Source organism: Corvus brachyrhynchos, unplaced genomic scaffold, assembly GCF_000691975.1.
Source record: "Corvus brachyrhynchos isolate BGI_N302 unplaced genomic scaffold, ASM69197v1 scaffold283, whole genome shotgun sequence".
NCBI classification, from domain to species: domain Eukaryota; kingdom Metazoa; phylum Chordata; class Aves; order Passeriformes; family Corvidae; genus Corvus; species Corvus brachyrhynchos.
The window spans coordinates 1,003,452-1,026,172 of record NW_008237409.1 but is presented as its reverse complement, the minus strand read 5'-3'; the positions used below and the strand labels follow the sequence as shown (position 1 = coordinate 1,026,172).

Genomic DNA, 22,721 nt, shown 5'->3' with positions numbered 1-22,721 from the left:
AGAATAAATGATTAAATAAAAAACTGTTTAAAGAACACATAAGGTTGTGATAAAAAAATGACAAAAGCACAAGAGATCAAAAACTAAAGCAGAAATTCCACTCTTAAGTGTGTACTACTGAGGGAAGGAGCAGCTTCAGCTTTCAAGTCTGAACTGGCAGCCCGAAGTTGAAACATTAAAACAGAATCGGTCTTCCATTAAAATAAAATCAAACCCAAAAAGAACCCACAACTGCCCTTACAGGCGTTGTGTATGGAGAGACATTAATCTCCCCTCAATATGCTCCTTGAAATAGAACCAGCTGGTTTCATTTCAAGTACAAGAAACTCCCTCACAAAGTCTTACTAAACCTCATGTCTAATTCAGGCAAAGGGGCCTTGAGGTACAAATATATTGAGGTAGAGTCAGGATTTGCTGGAAGGCTGGAGTGGTACCACTCCGACATCGCAGTCCCAGAACAGCCACAGGAGCCTTCTACAACCACTGCTGTTCCCAGGGGTGCTGGCTTTTCTGGCCAACAGTGCCATCCATCAAAGCTTATCCACTCTGCTGATTATTTCCACGACTGAAACACCAATTATACGTCAGGCCCAAACATGCAAATAAAACTGTGCAAGTAAAAACCAAGAATATCAATCCTGCCTGATAGGTCATAGAATTGAACTAAATATAAGCATGCAAATAACGAACAGAAAAGTCCTCAGTGCTGGACAGACAATCTCAAAGGAAACAGTCCCTAGACACACTTCCTTCCCTTTTTTTTCAAGCATATATGAAAAAATTGCAACTTTGTCCTGGGGCCCTATATAACTAAGATTTAATTGGATTAAGTTTCAACTAGGAGCAGGTATTTTATAAGCAGAGGTTTGTAAGGGAAGCAGTGGCATGAGGCCACCCACCCACGAGCTGGGCATTTCACAACAAAGGCAGGAAGGGAAAAGGCACCCAAATTGCTGCTAGGCTCCCTGTCACCCTCAGGGTCCATGCCCCACGTGCCAGCCCCAGGGCAGGTGGGAGGGTCTCCTCTGCCCACAAATGTGTGTGTGCGTATATGCATGTCTATAAATAAATATATATACATATATACCTGAGATGAGACTGCAGACAGGCTGTAGCACTCGGGGGGGCAGTGGACTGCCAAGGCTATAAATAGATGGGCCTATTTTTAAGTTGACCATCGCTTAGCGCAGCTGAACTTCCTCCCCTTCTGCTCCCTCTGTCATTGCTCTGGTTCACGTCCTTGCTCAGCTGCGCACGCAGGGCCAGGCTCGAGAGCAGGCTCCAGACAGAGCAGAGCAGGCAGCAAACACCTCCGAGCCAACTGCCTGGATACCAGCTCTGCCTTCCCTCTGGAATCTCCTGCTGCCAGCACGAGCCTCTCACTGAACAGCAGCACACAAATGCCCAGCTTGGAGCAGGGCCGGGGCTGTTTGTGGAGGTCCCACAGCCTCACACAGCAGCAGGGAGCCTGCAATGAACTTGAGAATTCCCTTCTCTGTAACCACATCACTGCCCTGCTGCACAACCCCTGACAAAAGAGAAATTCAGGTTTATTTTTTGGTAGAACTACTCATAAGAGGGATTCCCCCCTCCACTCCATATTGTAGCGAATATTATATAAAACTTGAAAGGAATTCAACTCCAGCTTTTATTTACCACTGTGCATATGGGCCAATGGCTGTGGCAGGGGGACAAACTTTGCGTTCAGGTCGCCCCGGTTGTTGATGGCAGCAGCTGGGTCAGGGCTGTGCAGCTCCGCCTGTGCAGCTGGAGGGCACCTCAGGAGGCCCTGGCACAGAGCTGGAGCCGTGCAAGGGACGGCACAGCATCGCTCACAAGGTACCCCCCAGCAGCCGACAGTGTCACCCACGTCCTGCAGCACCCAGCGGGGTAAGAGCTGCATGAGAAACTGTGAAAGATCCTCCTGAAACGACACCCAGGGCTGGGACTCGGCTGATGGGCCTGGGATTTCTCTTGGGATGGCTGGACGCTTGTAAAAGATGAATGTGACATCAACAGCTTACCCAGGCCAATCCTGGGAACCTCTTCACAGGAGCTTAATCTCCTGGGACCACCAAAATTGCAGAAGAAGAGCCCAAAAGCACCAGGCATGGGGCTGTACAGAACCTGCACAGCCCGTGCTCTGCAGAGCGAAGTCCCTTGGAGAAGGCACTACAAGAGCACTGCCAATCCTTTGGGCTTTGTATGGAAGGGGTACAACCCCAACAACAACAGACCTGAGGAGCAGCAGGGCCCTACATTGCAAGGAGACTCACAGACTGCTCCACTTCCAGTTAAATCCTTCTGTTCTCAGAGCAGGACTGTGCCACAGCAGGTAACTGGAGTCTCCCAAAGAGCTCTGGCACCACTCAGGCATCCCGCAGCTCAGCACTGAGATGCTCTGAAGCAAACAAATGCTCAGACACCACGTGCCATTCCAGACATTCACAGCCCAGCGATGAGACACCTTTTGCAGCAGCTCCCTCAAAAAAAAAAAAAAAAAAAGGGGGGAGCATCACCCCTCCTCCCTGATGGAGCTGATCCCACAGCTCTGTGGCAGCCCCAGCACTTCAGACCTTGCACACCAACAAATGACCTCTTCCACCCTGCACAGTAGAGTGTTCCCCTCTTCCCACTGTTGCCATGTTTCTTGGCCTGGGCAGGTTTAGAAAAATCCCAAAAAAACCCGAACCCAAAGAAAACTAAGACTGATGACCTACTGGTTACATTTTTAAGCCAAGTTGCTGTTTGCTAAATTGTTATGACCTTCCTCCTCCCCTCTCTCCCCTCCCAGTCATGAGCAATAGGAATTAAATTGATTCAGTCTATCAGTGTTCTGCATCTAAGTGATTAAATTCAGCCACTAGAAAAATCTGTTTTGTGCTGCATCTGAGGAAAAGCAGCGCTGCCATTGGATCCAGCCCGGCCACAGGAGGGAGGCGACAGCGCGCAGAGGGAAGCACAGAAGGTAGAACAGACTTGGTCATTGTGCTGGTATCATTGGCATAATCTTTCTTCCCCCCCCCTTTTTAAGCTGGATCAGGAGCGGGCGCGCCACGGGCACAGCCACGCTGTGACCCGCGGTGTCCGTGATCAGCGCGCTATCGATCCCCGGCACACGCCAGAGGACAGGAGCACGTCCGCCTCGCTGACATCCAGGGCTGCTCCCCATCCCCACTGCAGCCTGTCTCTCACACAAACACAGACCAGTCCTAGTCCTAATTTATCCGGCCTGATGACCAGGCAGCATTCCTGGGAGACAGATGCCATGCTCTCCGGGCTAGCTCCGGCCCTCACAACCAGCTGACCATCTATTTTAAGCTGCTCAGCTGGGATTTTACTGTGGGACAACCAAGCTGAGAGGAGCAGTCTTCCTCCTTCCCTTTCTTCCACATGGCAATTAGAGGAATTAAAGAGGCTGGAGGATCTCACACATCTGCGCAGCCCCTTGTTCGGAGGCTGCGAGGACGCCGGGAAGGAGGAGCTGGGGAGGCAGGGCTGCCATCTGCATCTGCGTGAGCGCTGAGCGATCCCTGAGCGGAGCAGGGGGAATCCAGCCCGGCGCTGTGCCTGCTCCAGGCCCGCTCCCGCGAGGATCCTGCGCCCGCCCGCGAGCACAGGGGCGTTTCGGCTGCTCTCTGCACTGCAGAGCACCCGGCCCCCTCTGTTCCAGGGATTTAGAGAAAGAACAAACGCACACGCAGAGAGAGAACACGCTGAAACAACTGCCTGTTCAACCCGCATCCTCCAGAAGTTCCCGGCTTCCTGCATCTGTGGGATTTCTGGCACGGCCAGTGCTCTGACCTCACCTGACCTCCCCAACTGCATCAAAGGGCCTCATCTAAATAGGTCACTCCTGGCAGAGGGAGTAAAGTTCAGAGGAAGCTAAGAGACTTACCGGCTGCCTTAATCATCACACCCCCCTCCACCACCTCTGCTGGGAGAAAAGAGAAAAAAGAGAAAAAAGAAGAAAAAAAGAAAAAAATTACATCCACAGTGGCAGAGACAAAATGCTACGGAAAAGAAAACTGGGATCTACGTACTGTGGTAGCTGAATTTTAAGCAGCACCAAGTCTGAGAACACATCTGGAAACACACATGCAAATTCTTCACAGCTAAAAATAAATGTCTCTGCTGTGTATTACTCTCCAGAGTGAAAGTGCTAATATTAATTGAGGGGTTTTGTTTTATTTGGTTTATTTTATTTTTATGCAAGATCAGAGCTGATAAATAATTTCTTTAAAATCACATAGATTAAATTATCCAGATAATTTAAAGCATTATACACTTAAATTAATATTACTTATCGCAAACTATCAATTTGCCCCAGGCAGACTACATTACCAACAGTCTCCCTTTGTTTTTGTAGTCGATATCCTTCACTTTGGACTCAAGCGTCCTTCATGTCACCTCTGCAGAACGCCACAGCCTCTTTCCCCGTGTGTTTTCCAGGTTTAGGACTAGCAAATATCAAATGAGCCACACTCACAGGCAGGAGCTCTTTGGCAGTGGGCTCAATGCTGATTTACATCAGCAGAAGCTGTTGCCCTGTTTTCCCCAGCAGCTCCTCAGAGGAAAGCTTACAAACTTAATTCCCTCTTTACATTTGCTTATTCAAGTTCCAGCTGCATCTCCCCCTAACGTCCCATTAGGGCTTTCCTTTTAATTACTTTTTCATGTCATCTGCGCGTTCCTTGCAAGGTCCTCTTTCGAGGAACTTGGCTCTCTCCCTGGCCCCTTTCACCGAGGATATTGTCCTTCTCCAGTCTCCCACAAGCCCTCACTCAGGCCCTGTGCCTCCACATTCCGTGTCCTGCCCGTGTCAGCCCTCAGCTCCGCTTGGTTCCCACATCCTGGGCTCCCACCTGCCCGAGGTGACACCGAGAAGGGGACACAGGGCTGGGTGTGGAGCACTTCCCCCTCTCCAGCACTACACGCTTGGCTGAGGGACAACTCCACACGGTACAGACTGTCCTTGGGACTGTCATAAACCATCAAGGGGAATAAAAACAAACTCCTTAATTGCAGGCAGGTGTGCAAACCTGCTCCCTCTGCCCGCACCTAATGCCCGCTGGAAACACCTTTAAAGAACAGCAAACCCTTGGAGAGATTATGTAAGAGAGGCAATGGCCATCCGTGTGCCACGTGGCAGCCAGGTCATTCCCCAGGGAAAAACCACACTCCTTCTAGGGGTCTAAATTAATTTATGCATTAGGCTGAAATACTTCTCTAAAGCTGTGCTCATCTTTTTTTGCAGTGCAATAGCCAGAAAGACATCTTTCTTCTCTGCTCTTCTTAAAGATCATCTCCACTACCCAGACGAAAGACTGGAATTAATGTCAAGATCCACAGGAGAAATGAATTTACTCACAGGGTACAAACCATCAGAAAAGTAAATTCACCCACAGATACACAGCTGATAAACAACTACAAATTCAGGCCAATATCCTTCAAGTTTAACTACACATCACTGCAGACAAGACAGATCAGCTTTTTGGACAGCACTTGGAATATGTAAAGTGCTATATAAGTATTATTATTACCACTGGGCTGCTGAGGAAGTCTCCTAGATTTAGCATTTGGGAAAAATAACTGATTTAAACAGCCAGTCTGAGAAAGTCCCAAGAGCAGTTAACTTTTTCCAAGTACCCTCCCAATCACTCACAGATGATGCAAAATAGCAACGCTCCTTTACTCATTTCACCTTAGCTCCTAGGAGCCTAGAGCAGGATTAAGGACCCAAACTCCCAGCACTTAAGAGGACCAGGTTATTACATTTCCTCCACCTCCCCACCTGGCTCAGGGCACTGTGCCAGGAGGATCCAGCAGCAGTGGAGGCACATTTCCCTGTACAAACCACGGCGAGCATCATACCCCACTGCTCCCTCCGCCACCTGATGTTCGGTTTAAACCGGATGATTTGTTCTGCATTAATATTTCAGCAGCACTCTGAGCAAGGGAAGGGATTCCTGCCCGGGCTGTAGCACACAGGAGGCTGCACACGCTGGCGGGGCTGTGGCTCACAGCACCAACACTCCAACCCTGCTTGGAGAGGCCACAAGAGTCAGAGAACGGGACACCAAAGAGCACATGCAGACCCTTCATGCAGTGGGGACACAACCATGGAATGGTTTGGGTTGGAAGGGACCTTAAAGATCCAGTTCCACTCCCCACGATGGGCAGGGACACCTTCCACTACCCCAGGTTGCTCCAAGCCCCACCCAACCCAGCCTTGCACACTTCCAGGGACAAGGCACCCTGTACCAGGGCCTCCCCACCCTCACAGTGAAGAATTTCTTCCTAAAGATACTGTTCCCAGCCCACACTGTTCAAAACCAAGTGTCCGACTCACAGCTCATGTGAATAAGCACAGCTCCAGTGCTGCTGACACATGGAATACGTTCACTCACACCCTGTGTGTGCAGACCAGCTCCAATTACCTCAGATTCTTTTATTTTTAGAGCCCTTCCCTGATCCCCAAAGGCCAAGACAAAACTGGCCCAGGCAGTAGCATTTTCACCCAGCATTACCACCGTGACAGGGCTGAACAGCCCCTGATGCACAAGCTGCCCTGGCCTGTTTGCACAGCTCTACTCCAGTTTGATTTACACCGTGTAAACAGAGGGCAAAAGTGAACCTCCAGTCCCAAAAGACGCATTATCTCAGCCTGCACCTTCTGTACCTTTTACAGAGCAAGTTTTTAGGTCAAGGAACAGTATATAAACCTCTCCACTTAAACAGAAAAGAAATGGAAAACAGGACCTGCAAGCCAACCAAGCACAAAGCTTACTTCCCACCAGGAACCCCTATCCTAATTATTGATGAACACAGTGCAGTTCTGGCATTACAGAGGTTTTCAGTTATCCCTCTCAGCCCTTCTGAGGGTGGGAACAGGCAACATTTAGTGCTTTTTTACTTCAGAAACATGACTGCAAACTGCTAAAGATGCTGATGCCACCAAGGCATTTAAGCCTGGCTGGCACAGGGACCCCACAGTCCAAGGCCACTCTCAGGGAGGCAGAGCATGAAGGTGGGAAGTGTTTGTGTCCCTTCATCTGCTTTTGCCATCCTGAGTATTGAATCTCTGCAGCTCTTCTTTTTGACAGGATGGGCAGTTCTCTTTTTTGATTGTTTTCTGAAAGTACAAGAGGGAGAAGAGGAGAGTTTCAAACCATCCAAAAATGGTAGAATTCATGTTACACTTAAACAAACCTCTGGCTCAAGCTGCCTGGAACACAGAATCAGGATCTGCTCTGTATAATTGGACAATGTCTGATTTTTGTTCCTTCTCTTTTGTTTTCCTTTTCAGAGGTTTATTTTTGAAAGAGGACTGTGTAGCAGGGCCTCTTCCATTTCAGGGAAAGTAAACAGAACCCTTCGCAGGGAAGATCAGGGATGAAGGAACAAAGCCAGCTAGACTAAACTGTATGAAGGTGAATTTATTTGTCATCATTTGGTCTCAAAGCAGCTCTGTGACTTTGATCAAGGTCGTGGCAAGGTGCTGCACGCAGCCAGCTCAACCCCCTCGGAACTGCCTGCAGTTACAGCAGCAAGAGGAAAGCCACACTATTAGTCCCAGATTTTGGACAGAGACCTGAATAAGACCAAAATAACACAGCAAATCAGTGCCACGTCCACAGAGCTGAACTCCTAAACCCAGCACAAGCATAACTCCATCCTTCCCTTTATCCCTGAGCTCATCCGATGGCCACGTCAGCTCAAAACATCATCTTCCCCCAGGACCAACCTCCCTGAACTCAGCTAAACCAGCAGCAGTGCCCAGCCCCAAAGGCGCCTTTCCAGGGCAAAAAGCAACCAAGTCACCACACACAGCACATCAAGGCCTGAGCAGTTTTAGCACTAACATCCAGGTGCAAAGAAACCACAGGTACAAAGGATCTTTAGGACTTAGTTGGCTTTCTCATTTGGGATAGCTAAGGGCTGTGTGCTGCTTCCAAGACCAAGGTTGTTGAGCTTTTGATACCCTTCCTTCTCGGACCAGAGTAAGAGAGCAGGGGAGGCTGCCGAATTCTTTGTTTCATAGTCTCACAGCTTTCTTGAAGGCAGAGTTCAAGGGGGGTTACATGATCAGGCCAAGCAGCAACAGCAGGCAGAAAACAGCTGCTTCTTCTAATTCTAGTTTCTTCCATTATCTAATCCTTTTCTTACAGAAGTGTGGATTATATTTGTTAATTGACCAATAAGATTAACACACGATTCCAGTTTTCCTTTTCTTAACCTATCCTGGTCTAATTCTAAGAATTTTAAGTCTTACACCAGTGTTACACAGGTATTACACAGATTTGCACATACAGTTTCTATCAGTTTTTATTGTTTACGTGAACACTATCTAAAAAATGTGAACAGTATAATTCTATCTATGTTTTGTCTAAAGTAAAAGAATTCTGTGAGAAAGTAACGCTGCTGCAGTAAGAACTGTGTTTTAAGGTCTCTGCTGCAGCTTTTTAATGTTTAAGGCACTTTTTAAGGCACTTAGCATGTATTTCTACTAAAAGTTAAAAATCTGTATTTCTATTTCACTTTGGTGTGGCTTCATGTATCTCAGCTTGTCCAAAGGTTTTAATTCAACCCCTGTGCTTTGGCTTCCCTCTGGGCCTGAGTCCAGAGGAGCTTTCACTCCAACACAAGGTCTCTGCAAGAGTTTATGTGCTACACCAAGACTAATCCCTGGGTGCAGGCATGCAGTTAAACAGAAGAAATACCAGGGGCGACTCTTAAAACCAGAGTTGGGAAAACTGAGGGAAGTCCTCTCAGTGAGGGGACTGGACCCTGCCAGAGCTGGGTTTGCCCAGAGCATTCAGGAATAGGAAATGAAAGGGGCAGGAGAGAGGCCAACCACTTCTTTAAGCCGGTGGGGATAAAAGGCGAGCATGATAAATATTGAAGTTCCTGCTTGTTAGGAAATACTTGGCAAAACCTGTGAAGCCTGAAGGGGGTGTTCAAGAGAAGTGTATTTGGTGTTATGGGAAAGTTAATGAGATGCTGTAACCATATCATACATGGAAAACTAGGTGAGGCCCCTGTGGGCCATTATATACTGCAGGAAACTTTATGGACACTATAATGCATTATTTTTAATGATTCCCTCGCCTGCTTCAGGCCCTGGACACCAAGAAGAGCTTGCCTGGCTTCCTGGTGGTGTTTTAGCAATGACACCTTGCTTGTTGCTTCATTTCTGAGTTACTTTAATGAGAAATAATTGGGTTACTTTCTGGCAATCCACAAAGCCCAGGCACAATGAACCAACACGGAGAAAGTCGCTGCTGTGTTGCAGACTCTGCACACCCTCTCTGCCTTCCCGAGGGTTACCTCCCCTGCTTAACCATTTACCTACAAATATGCCCACAAAAACACTGGCACTTGTGCAAGTTCAAGTTTGCACTGTCATCATCCATCTCTGGGGAGAGCCAGGCCACGGAAGTAACCAGCTGCAACATCACAACGATTGCCCCTGCAGGAGATGTATATAATGAAAATTGAAAGCTGCAGGACGAACTTCTTACATACTTGTCCTTTTGGTTTATTCATCAGAAATAATTATCTGCACTCGCATTCACAGGAGCACATATTTTATGATGTACATCAAAATTTAATGGATTTTTAATAATACTCTAACTACAGCAGAAGCAGAAAAAAAAGACAGCCATTAAACCATATGTGCTGTGTTGGTGGCTAAGTGGTGTTGAGCAAACATCAACAACGTGGAACCACGGTTTAGCATCAACAACAGGAAAAAGGAACTGCTACTTCCAAGATCTGAAAATGGGAGTGAGCTCTGATCCTGTGTGTTTATCTTAAAATCCCCTCAGCAACAGAAACAAATGAGCAAACCCAGTTTCTGAGTTTCAGGACCCTGCAGGTGGTACACTTGGCCTTTGACAAGCACCCAACACCCCAATTCTCAGTTTTTCCACTTCTGCAATGAGAGAAGAAACACGAGTACACCCCATGATGGCACCACAGGAACGTGCCTCGACCCTGATTTCTGTTGTGCCAATTAAAGTGCTCCCAGGATTTCACAAATCCATTGATGTTATTCCATAAGCATCAGCAGAAATTGTTGCTCCAGCAGGAGAGACTGACACTCTAAACACTCTCCTCAGCAGCCAGGCTGAGCTAACGAGTCGGTGCGAAGCATCACCATGTCACCAGTACTTGGACTGGCATCTATTTATAGCCTAAGAAATTATATGCGTGGTATCCCCACCAACAGTGACACATCTTCATTCAGGCATGAGTCACCTATTCACAAGCACATTTCCAAAAATAAATCCTATTTACCAGAATTAAATTCCACATGTTCGGGGAGAAATTGTCTCCTTAAAAAAAACAAGCATGTTAGAGAAGCAAACAAGAGCAAAAGGCGCTGCAGCCCTCAGCCTGCAGGTCCCCATGTTCCGTAGGATCACACTGAGGCTGGAAACGTTTAAGATCCAACAATGAAGACGGTCGTGTGTTGTCATTACAAAGCCCTGCCAAGGTCACCAGAGCGCTGCCGTCCAAACAGAATATCCAGAATATTCTTGGCACCTCACGCTTTGCAGAAATAGTGAGTATATTGCAGTTATTAGAGAGAACAGACAGAGTGAGCGCCAAGTAATCCCAGAAAATGTAGTGTTAAATAGAGGGTTCAAACCACAAAGCTGTTGATGGGGAATGTTAAAAACGTCAGCGTGGCTGAAAGACATTTGCCAGCGGTGGGAGTCAAGTAGCAAGCTACTGTTCAGCAAATGCAATAAAAAGCGTGAGGGTACTTGGGTAATGGGACCAACAGTACAGTTGTTGATACAAATTATATCCAGAAAGCAGAGAAATAAATGGCTAAATAAATAAATAATGCAAAAATGGAACAAGTTCAAACTTCTTTTATAGTAATAGTCTCCAGTTGAGCATAATCACCAAAGCTATAGTGATAAGATTGCCAAAACTAGACAAACATCTGTGAGATGAATTCATCTCAGAGGGGAAGCCAACAGCTTGTTATCATTAAAGAGGCAATGCTCTCTCTGCGTTTGAACTGCAGGCGCCTTGTTACTGCGTTTGCCGAGGCAATTGCACCAGATGTTGGCAGCTTTCTTCAGATGGATGACAAGCACCTGCTGCTGGGGAAATTAAATGCTCGTCGGCCTCCTCTCCTTCAGGGGAGGGTGGGCCGGCAGGGGAAGGGGGGAGTGGTGCCGGCTGACCCTCTGAAATAAACCTATTTATGCAAAGTGACAGTAAGTGCTGGTTTGCCAAGCAGTGAAACAGAGTGGAAATTCATTGGATCTCTTCCATTGCCCCCGGTGAAATCTGCTCCCACCCTCCCAGTCCTGACAATTAACATGGCACAGATCTGAACTCGCTAAACCACTCGGCAGAGTGAGAGAGTCAACACAGGCACCTTCACCTGCAGAGCCACCACTCACACGGCAACTGCCCCGCAAAGGCGGCACAGCCAGTGGGGTCCAGGCACCCCCTGCCTCCCAAAAAACACCCAGCACGAGCCAACAGCCCCAGGTAACACACACCCACCACACCCTGTCAGGCCAGTGGTAGAATAAACGGATGCTCCGAGTGCAATCCTGCACATGCTCGTGTTTGCTGGAATTTAAAATCAATCTCCTGGAATAGAGGCGCAAATGTGCATCCCTTTCCCCACCACGTACATTGCAGGTGCCTCACCTGGAGCAGCAGCAAATGGAACAAGGGCTAAATGGTTAAATAAAATGGGTTTAAAACTGTTTTTTAAAAAGAAAAAACAGAGCAGCTTCTTCCCTGACAAGACTTGTGAGTGCTTTCCACTTTCTGGGAAAGAAAAACTGCGATGTTAACTCCCCTTATACCAGCAATCATTTCTTTATGACACATCCAGTACTCCTCCGAACTCCTGCGGCGGTGACACCACAGCACAGAGGCTCATTCCATGCACACGCTGCCAGCAGGACCCCTCAGAACCGTTCTGACACCACTGGGCACTGGGGTGAACACTCCGTGTTCATTCCTGTTCACCCCAAACCCCTTGTGGATGTCCCTGACACAGACAACACTTGTTCGACCTAAACTGGCCACATGCATTTTAGGTACCCTTCAGATTAAGAGGCAGTTAATCCTCATTCTGCTTAGATTATCTTAATTGGCTCTTCATTTGAGCTACTTTGCCCTTGTCCCCGTTTCTGCAGTTATATTTATAAATACATATACTGTAGCACTCTCTCCCTCTCTGGGCTGGCAGGTACCAGGACTGGTAATTATTGATAGGACTGACGTGATTCATGCTTGGCCACCACTCCATTTCTACCCAAATACGTGCAGGCACTTTTTTTTCCCCCCAAGAAAAAAACATATTAAGTATTCCTAACAGAGTTAGACATGTACACTGGATGTCAAATGAATTTCATATTCTACTCCTGCAGAATTAACTTCACTTTAATTAAACTGGTCTCACCTCGATATTCCATGAGTGAGCAAAACTCAGATATTTCATCTCTAGGACTGACGAATATGGCCATTCATTTCCATGTGGAAAAAGCGTTATTACATCTGCTCCCGCTAACATGTGCTCTTCTCCACATTTGGAACAATTTCTATGAAGTTCTTCCTGGGCACTTTAAAAAGCACTTTTCTTTGTGGCCCAGCCTCAGAGCCGCATTTAAAACCCGCTCACGTTTCCCATCCCATCACTCAGTGCCGGGGTATCCATTATGTGGGATGATGGCACTGATCAAACGCTGACTCCCCAATCAATTATGTTTTAACCAGCTCACTTTGGCCGTGAGCCTCCCCCACACCTGCGAGCAGGAAGGAGAGGATGGGTTTCAATTACACCACACCAAGTTTAAATAACTGCTGCTGTTTCTTCATTAGAGAACCAGTGCTAAAACATGAGTTTTCCCAAAGCCAAGCTTTGGGCCCCCTCAGCTGCAGCTCCTCAAAGATCAGAAGTGCCCTGGAGGGATGGCAGGAGCAGCACCTACACCTATAAATAACTTCTGGAGTACCCAGGAGGCCACGCTTCCAGACAAGTGCCAAAGTGGAATCTGATGCAATTTCACAGCAGATATTGAAAATGTCCATCAGATATTTTACCTGGTTCCTAGTGCTGGGGATTAACACCACCATCTTCTCCTTTCAACCCAGCTTGCTGGGGCAGAGCTGCAGCCAGACCCACGGGACCAAACAGGGCTTGGAGATGCCACCACAGCACTGCAAACCCAAATCATCTCCTTCCAGGGAAGTTCTGCTTCTACAACCCCACTCACTGGGGCTGAATCCAAGAATGCTCCAGGGATAATGTAAAGATGTTACCAAACAGGATTAACTCATTTTGTTAGGGGTTTTATATAGCCTATTGCATTTGTATAAAATAAAAGCGGGGGTGAAAAACAAAATTGACTTCCTTGGGGTCTCAGAAAGGATATAGATAATTTCCACGGGTTTGGCTCAGTTGTAAAACTGACAAAAAGACACACACCAAAAAAAAAAATCACATGCATGCTGGAGGAGGAAACCTGAATATTTTCATATAACTTTTCTCTCCCCAAACACAGCCCCTGAATAATGATTGATTTCACTCATCTCCCACGGGCTGCAGTGCTACAGCACGAAGCCTCCTCAGCACCTCATCAACCAGAGGAGAAAAGGAAATAAAACTGTACTTCAGACTTCTGCTGGGCTCTGATACCGCCTTCGTGCCCACAAATCCCGCCTTAACATTTCCTCTTTTCATAAAACCCAGGTAGAAACCAACATCTAATTTATAACAAAACCACTTCCACAAAGCATGTGGCTTATTACAGACCACCTAAAAACTGACTTCCTGTGTACAGCTTCTCACTGGCAGGATAAAAACAGTGGCTGCTTTGCAAGCAATGATCAAGTTTCTCAGTTTGTTTTCAAAAAAAAAAAAAAAAAAAAAAAAGCGCATGTGTAGGAGGGAGAAGAAATAATAAAAAGTGCTTTAGGCCATGAGGGACCCCTATATCCCAGATCCCTTGTCACATGCCAAAGCTAAAATTTAAAGGAACATTCATTATCCTTTGGCACATCATGGACATAACATGGAAATAAGGAAATGTGGAAGCACTGAAATTATAAAGCACAAGCACAGGGCAGAGGCAGCAGTGTGTAGGAGGTGGATGCTGCTCCGTGCTCCTGTAACAGAACAGCCCCCAAAATCTCTGCTTTTCCTTGTCCCAAACTTATCAGGAGCTGCAAACAATGACGTGCCTGTTTATTGCTGGTTCTGTTTTAAGGAGATGAGCAATTCAAATTATGCAACTTCTGCCAAGGTGCACGCAGATAACTTAGAAACAAGAACAGGACGAGCTCTGAGCTGTTCCACAGCAGGCCTGGAGCTTGGAGTTGCTCTGGAGGAGAACACTGACAGCAGCAGTAGGTAAAAAAAAGCCATCACGTTCTCTGTTTTACTGCATTATTACAAATGTTTTGGGAACTCTGGCTATTAGAGACTACAATGTAAGTAAGAGTCCAAATTTGTCCCTTCATTTCATAAAACATAACCAATCCCCAAGTACTGAACTGGGAAATACAGTGCTGAAAAATGTGAAAGGCTAACAATCTGTCAAACCAAAAAATGACTTTTCTGCAAAGCAAATGCTTTAAGGACAGCCCATCCATGTCTCCTATTGACCGTTAAATCTACATATCAATGTCCAACTGAGGTGACAATACAATCCAAACTCTCTGCCAAGGCTAAATTAACTAAGCTTTCACTTTCATACAAGCAGAATTCCTTGCACCTCCTGACTCTGGCCTTAGCCCCAGCTCCACACAGACTTCCAAATCCCCCCAAAATGAACCCATGGTGAGAAAACCACCTTTTCTCATGCTAACAACTTTATTGTAAAAACATCTTCAGAGGCCATACTTGAGGTCTCAGGGACAAGTAAACCACTGGAGTGCTTAATACCACAGCAGTGCATTAACTCGTTCACACCCAGACAGCCTGGCCAAACAAGGAGGAGTTTTCTCTCCTGTTTTCCTGATTTATATTTTCACAGCTGTCAGGGAAGAGAGCACGGAGGAAGCGATTTATGTAAACCATCCGATCAGGCTGAAATCCTCGTGTGGATCCCACCTCCTCCCCTCCTGACACACTTAACACAGAGAAAGCAGAGGGACTTCATTACAAAGGTTATTTTTTCAAAGGTTAACTGGTTGTTATTTGCACCAGGGTCTGTGTTATAATGCAGGGCATGGTACAACCGAAGGAGGAAATTCTCAGTCTCACGCTTTGCTGTTCAGAGCTTCCAGCTTTAGCTCCTTGTGAGGCAGCACCACGGGGCCATGGAGGCATGCCTGGAGCCAGGACAGGTGTGAGAAGGTACCTTCTCTCACTTGACTAAGACACTAAGGCTACAGAAAGAAGAGATGAGAAAATTACACGTTTTCAAAAGCTCAACAGTTTCACCGAAAAAAAAGAAAACAAACCAACTCAGAATCCAGATATTATTATTATTATTCCACTGATCTGCTCTGCGTCTCACAGGAAATAACAAGTGACTGCACAAAACATTTCAGATCCACAGAGGTAATTCAGAAATCCTGTCTTGTCTCAAAATTTCCAATCTTAAAAGCCATTCCTGAGGAAACAACATATTCCAAGTGAAGCTGAAACAGGTCTACGGTAGGTCTGAGAGACCTAGTGGCAAGCCAGGATAGAAATCAAAATTAATGCATACTGGTCTGGTCCAATTTCATCTGGAAATTTAAAATAAAAAAAGTGCCAGAGCCCCCTCTCCTGAAAGTCACTTTAGGATTACTGTGAAAGGAAAATTGAAGAGCCAATGCTGTCAGATTGAAAGCAAAACATCTGGGGCCACCAGCACTGACTGCTCTTCCAGCAGTCTGAAATAGCATTATGGAAAAGTATTGTTTTGTCACAAAACCACTTCACAGATCTCCTTCAAACATCACCACTCTGATTCAAAAAAGGATAAATTTAAATTTGTGTTCTCTGCTACACAAGAAAACATGATTTTTTCTACAAGAACGGTCCTAGATGGGCTGATCTAATAGCTCGGGACAACTGGAACATACCTTCACCAGAACTCTGTTCCCACCCTGTTAGAAGGACACAGCAGCCTCTTCATTCCAAGGACTGTTCCCACCACGACTCACTACAGTAAGAAGGTTTTTACTCAGAATTCTCTTTCCATAATTGGGCCTGAACGCATTACCTGGAGCCCATTATCCCATCAATTAATGGCCACATGCAATCATTGGGATCCATGAGATCAGTGTGGTCCCGCCAGCCCCATCTCCAGCCTGGCTCAGCCCCACCAAGGGGGAGCCAGCAGCTGGGGCAGCCAAAGGGTTAAAATCCCATGTCAAACAGCAAGTCCTGGCTCTGGACCAGAAGGGACATGGGAACCAGGGCAGCTGAGTTATAAAGGCCTTATTGTAGCAGCCCACTGGATTGGAAATGACTTGTAGGCCTAATGAAACAAAACTTTGGCAGTAAAACAGAATGAAAGGAATGAGACAATAAAAGAGAGGAACAAAGGGAGCAGAGTTGTTTCAGCTTAGGAAAATAAGCTCACTTTGTTGTTGGGAAAAGCCAAAGCCGATTAGGATAAACCAATGACTAGGCATAAGTCTTCCAAACTAATTACACAGTTCGCCATGTGAAGTATAATTGCAAAGCGCAAGCGAAGGCCCGGGCTGCTCTCACAGGAGCTCTGGGCAGGGAGCAGCACCTGGGAAACACAAGCCCTCCCTGCCCTCGTGGCCAGCACCTGCAGGTCCTGAGAAGTGCAACTCACGAGCACTCACAGCTCTCCTCTGCTGCTCACAGAACTCCAGGTGAGGCTTTAGGAGTCTGTTGTGGCTTTTTCCTTTTTTAAACGATGCCTGATGCCTTAAATGCTCCGACATGTCCCGATCTCAGAGCTCCACACTTTCTACCCCTTCCAGAAAACAAGCAGACCTGCAGCCCCAGCACTGCCCACAGCTCAGGGCAGCACCATGGCCTCTCCAGACGGGAGGAATGCCAGCCCCACCGCTCCCCCTGGATCTCCTCAGCCCTAACGCTTCTCATTTAAATTCTTTTAAAGCCTGGCCTCAGCAGCTTTTCACACCCAGCACAAGGGTGATGCTGCAGAGCCCCGACGGGTCAACATGGACAGTGAATTTATTTTGTTTGTAAGAATGTCTGAAACATCTTTGACTGAAACAGGAGAGGATCCCACAAACAACTGCATGAGACTGTCAGGATCAGGGAGTAACACAATGGCTTTTTTTTTTTTTCCCCCTTCTTCTGATTGTAAATGCTTATGGCTTAGTTTGGCATTTTCCCAGCTTAGCCTTCTCAGGTCCTCCATAGATTCTGCTCCCTGAAAAGACTGGAAGGAGAATGCTTCCCCTCCTCAGCACCCAAACTGCACTAAGCCTCTCTGGGAGTCCCACAACCACTGCAAGTGCACAGGACCAGCCTCAGCAGCTCTAAGCAGTCACAGGGCTGTTCATTACACTGCTCCGTGCTCGTCCTGTGATGGCTTTTGGCTTCACTCGATAATTTTTCCTGGTTTTCCTCCCAGCTTACAGCAGCTAAGGATGCCCACCTTCCCAAAAGGAAATCTGAGACTCCTGGGCTTTTTCAGAAAGCAAAAATAATCCCTATGAGAAATCTCACAAGCCAAACTTCAGGAATTATTATTACCACAAACTTTGGTGCTGTATCATCAGGCACTTGCACTGGTGAAGAAGGCAAGAGGGTTTACTAAAGCTTTTCCTTTTCTTGGAGACAAAGGTTCCAGCATTAACTTTTCAAAAAGCTGCAGTTTCAAATTCAACACTTTATCCCTCTCCTGCCAACTCCAGTTACACCAGCAAGCCGGCCTGGGCCCAAAGCTGGTGGCTGCTGTCCCCACCTCCTGTGTTCTGAGGGCTACTTCTAGTTACCAAAACAACCTCCCCTGGCTGCAAAGCTCCCCTCCACAGCAAGTACAAACAGGATTTCAGGAATCGCAGCTGTCGGTAAGCAATTTTTTCCACACCAATAAATAAGCTCAGCATTTCAAAGAGCAAATCACCTGAGATGCTCTTATCAAACACGGGAGGCTCCTCACACGTTAATTATGTAATGCAATTTGCTTTATTTTAAGGAAGCTCTAAGCAACGGCAGAGCTTGCCAATCGATGTGGATCACTGTTTGCATGGTAATGGCTGGACTGGACAGCCAGGCTGCGTGCTGAGCACAGGCCCTGCCCCAGAGGGCTGGGGATCTCAGCAAGGAGGTCCTGGAGGGGCAGGGAAGCGGGATAGAGAAGGATGTGACTCCTGCAAGGTCCTGCAGCACCAGTCCTGGCTCACTGTATCTGAATGCAGTACCCCACTGTCCACAGTGTGTTAATGAGTCTTCTAACTAGCTGAGCCACAACTCCCCATTTCCAAGGGTCATTAACCAGCTCTGCATCTCCTGACAACCAGAGACTCAGGGAGAATCACCTCCAACACCCCAAAACCAAACTGTCCCAGCTGATAAAGAGCACTGCCGTGGGGAGAACCCAAACACCTGCACCAAGGTCGAGTCACAGTCACACAGGCAAGCAGCCTCTGCCCCAAACACCACCAGCTTCACCAAACTCTACGCAGGCTGAACGGGGGACTGTGAAACAGGTCACCTGGAATGACAGGGACCAAGCCCTGCAAGCCCGAGTCCTGCAGGAGCCGAGCTCTAGTGCCTGGCCCACACAGCCTCAGCGGGACATCCCCAGCTGTGCTGACACAGGAATGGGTTCCTGTCTTGATCCCAACTCGTGCAATTTTCAGCTCCTTAATTTTTCAGCCTGAAAAATTAAGACACCTGAAAAAAACCACTTGATTTTTCCAAAGTAGTGCCTCTGGAAAGGCAAACCTCTGCTAAGCTGTCTCAAGAATGGCAGAGCATGAAAGCAGAACCAAAGCATCCTGAATCCCCAGTCACTCCCAAGACACAGCCTGGCTGCTGCATTCTCAGGGACTGTAAAATTGCAAGCATGAAACTACCAGATGGTGAAATTAAAATGACTATATTAAGACAACATCCAGACAATATGCAAAGCACTTATATTGAAACTATTATTAACTTGAAAAATACAGGTTAGTAGAGTTCTGCAATTAGAAGTAACTACAGAAGAAACATCCAAAAGCTCGTGTAATCCTTTAATAAAAGGCTCAGCAGGCCGTAAACATCCTGCCGGAATCGAAGATTATTATTGAAAATAAAATGACTGGTTTGCAAAACAACTATCAATCCAGCACAGGAACCATTTATAAACTCGCCTCCTCAGCCCTCAACAAAATCCTGCCTGGCTCAGGCTTTTCAGGGCAGATGAAAGAAACATAAACTAACTACAAGGAATGGGGGCTGCTTTGCTCTGAGATACCCCGCTGTGTCCTCACACAATCTTGCATCTAAAACATCAATTGCTGCACTCCAAAAGACAGGAATCGAGCTGTTGGGCTGGAATCCATGGAGCTGGAATCCATGGAGTCCCGTGGACAGTGGGGCTGGCAGGAGTCCCCCTGGAAGGTGCTACACAAACTGCTCTCAGAGCCCGCAGCTCTGTGAGCTCGTCACCCATAGCAGCCCCAAACCAGCATCCAGAAGCCGTGGGGAGCCAGGAAGCTCCGTGGAAGTCAGTCTCACTAAGCTCCAGCCAGAGCCTGGACAGTGGGGTTTGAGCTGTTACATCACAGCAAAGACTATTCTGGCAAGGTTCAGATCTCCTTCTCTGCATAAACTTGTTTGTTTTGGGGTTTTAGTGGGGTTTTTTTGTTGTTTTCTTTTTTTTAATGATGCCAGCATTCTACACATACTTGCAGAAGGATTTTCTAGTAAGAAATTAAGTGGATATTCTAGTGACTTCCACATTACTCTTGCTTTTCACGTGGTTCCTTCAGGCATTTTCACAACTTAATGAGCTCTCCAATACGTCTATCTGCCCTTTTTGCCACTGGAATCGGGGCTAACAGAAGGCTGATTTTATGGAGAAGACAACTGTGTAATCATTCAGCTAAGGGTCAGATTCTTCCTGAAGACAAAAATTCACCTCCCAACGATGCTTTTTTTCTTTAATGGAAATAAACAGTGTTGGCAATGTTGTGCACACACAAGCAACAAACAGAAAAGGAATTTCAGAGGTTTCAAGAAATGACACAGAAAGCAAAAACTTGGCGTTCTTTGAGCTCAGTCCTCAATGCACTTTTGTTTTTGAAAACACACTTTAAAAAGAAAAGGACGAAAGAAGAACTGTGTAGCGCTCACTTGGGGAGAACTTACCTTGCCAAACTGTTCAAAGTATTGCTTCACGTCTTCCACTACTGTATTAGCCGATAATCCACCTACAAATATTTTCTTTGTTCTTGTGACCATCTGTAAGAAATTACAAGACAAGCATATGGTTTAACCAGATTATTTCAAACAATATGTGGAAAAAAGAAATATTCTTCAGATCCCATCCCTAGCCCAGATAATGAGAATACTTCTCTACAAAAGCAATTTCAATTCGATTTGATTAGATACTTCTTTCTCTGTCTTGTTTCGTTTTTATTTGAGAGATGGCTGAGTAAAGGCTCTCAATAACAACTGTAGCCCCCGGATATTTTTTTTTAATAAATGATTTTTATTGTGCTTCTCAATGCAAATATAAGTGAAAAAGGGGTCCGAGCATTGTCTCTTCATAGCTACTGTCTCAAAAGAGAGGTGCCTTTGCCCCTCCTTTTCCTACAGACAGGCTGAATACTCTTTGGCAGGCAAAAGGCAATTACATCAAATTGAAGCGATGTGTTATTAAGTTTCCATGGGTCAGTTTAAAAGGAACTTGCACAGTTACTTTTAAAATAATCAAATGGTGAAAGACAGCCCGTGCTGCCAACGCAGCATCCTCCAGCTCCCACAGCCTGTGCTTGTGGAGTCACCGTCCACCAGGGCTGGATCAGCCCCTCCAGGAACCTGTCTGCATTCCTCTGACCCCGGCTGAGCACCCAGCACTGCCTGCTGCCCCAGGTGCGCCTGAGCTTGGTCCAACAAGGCAAAGGGATGGTGCTGGATTCCCTAGGGAGAATGCACCACAGCACAACCCATCATCCATAACCTGCAGCCCTCGAGGACAGGCAGGATCAGCCCAGGGATACAAACCCCAAGGTGTCTTTGGTGGGCTGATCCCACACCACTGATCCTCGTGGGCCACTGTGGCTCCAGGCAGATCCAGGACAGTGCTGTCAGCATTCTCTGAAGGGGGCTGGGGACAGCTCAGAGCAGGCCACAGCCCTACAGCTGGAGACAGCTCAGCAGCAGCCAACCCACCATGGAGAGGTGTTGGAGTCAACACTGCCTAACTCAGGAAACCAACAAACGCCTCAGGAACAAATCCGGGCATTGAAACGCGTTTTCTCTGGAAACTGGGTGAAGCAGCCAACTTCCAGAGACTGAAGGGAAAAACGCCCCTAACTCCAGAGCCAGGACCTGCCTGGTTAAACATGGGCCAGCAAACAGAGGCACAGGGATCGACCCTGGCGCCTGAAAGCTTTATCTCTTTCTTATTTTTTCACTAAAGATTCTGAGGATGCCTTTAATGAGGGCTCCTGAGGTCATGAGGACAGCCCAGACCTGCTCCACACCGAGGGTGACCCTGACCCACCACCCCACAGCGGCCACGGGCGAAGCCTCCACGGGACCGAGGCATTGGACACAAAGCTTGGAGCGGCCCCAAATCCTCCCAGCACAGAACAAACTAATCATCACTCCTGCCCCCACAGCCATGCACATCAACCAGGGCAGATATTCCCCTCAATCAGCTCCAATCACACCTTACACAGCCTCACTTTTTCTGTTTGGGTATTTTTTTTTAAGTTAGGAAGAAAAAGAGAGGAGGGAAAAAAAAATGTGTAAAAATTCAATTATTTTTTCCTGGCTGCAATCTAGGGCTCTGAAATTGAAGCCCAAGCATATATTTTTCTGTAGAAAATTGTCATTTACAAATAAAGAATTGGCTAAAGCCGACTTGTAACTAAAGGATTTTGCAGGGCTGTCAAGAGCCCTCTGCCTGCCAGCATCTGATTTAAGATCAGGCCAAGCTTCTGTTGTCATATAAAAAGAGGGAGGAAAGCAATTATTCTAAAGCAGTATTTGAAATTATCATCATTTTTATATTTGACCAAGAAAGAAAAAAGAGAGCTATTGCTTTTAGAAGCAAGATTGAAGGTTATAGGAAAAAAAAGACCACTTTGTTTCAATAGCTTCAGTCAAAGAAAATATTGGTAATGACAAGCAAATTCACAACATTTTAATGCCTAGAGATGTGTTGCGAGCTGGGAAACGGTTTCAGAAATACGTTCTTTGGTACCAAAGCAAAGCGCAAAATTAAGTCTGCTCTTACAATCCCTGTTTCCCTGAAGAGACGGTTCAATTGCTTTGTTACCACACTCCCCCCAGCACCAGAACAGAAAATACACAGCCCGAGCTGTGATCCCTCTGATCCCGACGTGCCTCAACAGCAGGTTTTGCTGCCTCCCTTCCACCTGTGGCACATGGCACCATGGCCTCACCTGGCCCAAGCCACGGACCCCTAGCAGCCCTGGAGATGTGGCTGCAGGACACAGGCAGGTGGGACACGGGCAGGTGGGACCAGGAGGCAGCCTGTTCCCACTCAGGTGAAGGGGAAGCCCCTCACCACGGAGCAACAACAGCCACCCACGCTCAGCTGGGGGTCAGC

The 22,721-nt window shown here is 46.9% G+C and overlaps 1 protein-coding gene across 1 annotated transcript in view; it reads right to left on the bottom strand.

Annotated features, from left to right (window-relative positions):
* MSI2 (musashi RNA binding protein 2) overlaps positions 1 to 22,721 on the bottom strand; it is a gene marked incomplete at its 3' end in the record, with an annotated part of 201,277 nt that overhangs the window by 108,686 nt on the left and 69,870 nt on the right. The window contains exon 3 of the mRNA XM_017730873.1: positions 20,288 to 20,380. Coding sequence (XP_017586362.1) covers positions 20,288 to 20,380 — 93 coding nt within the window. The remainder of the gene's footprint in view (positions 1 to 20,287; positions 20,381 to 22,721) is intronic.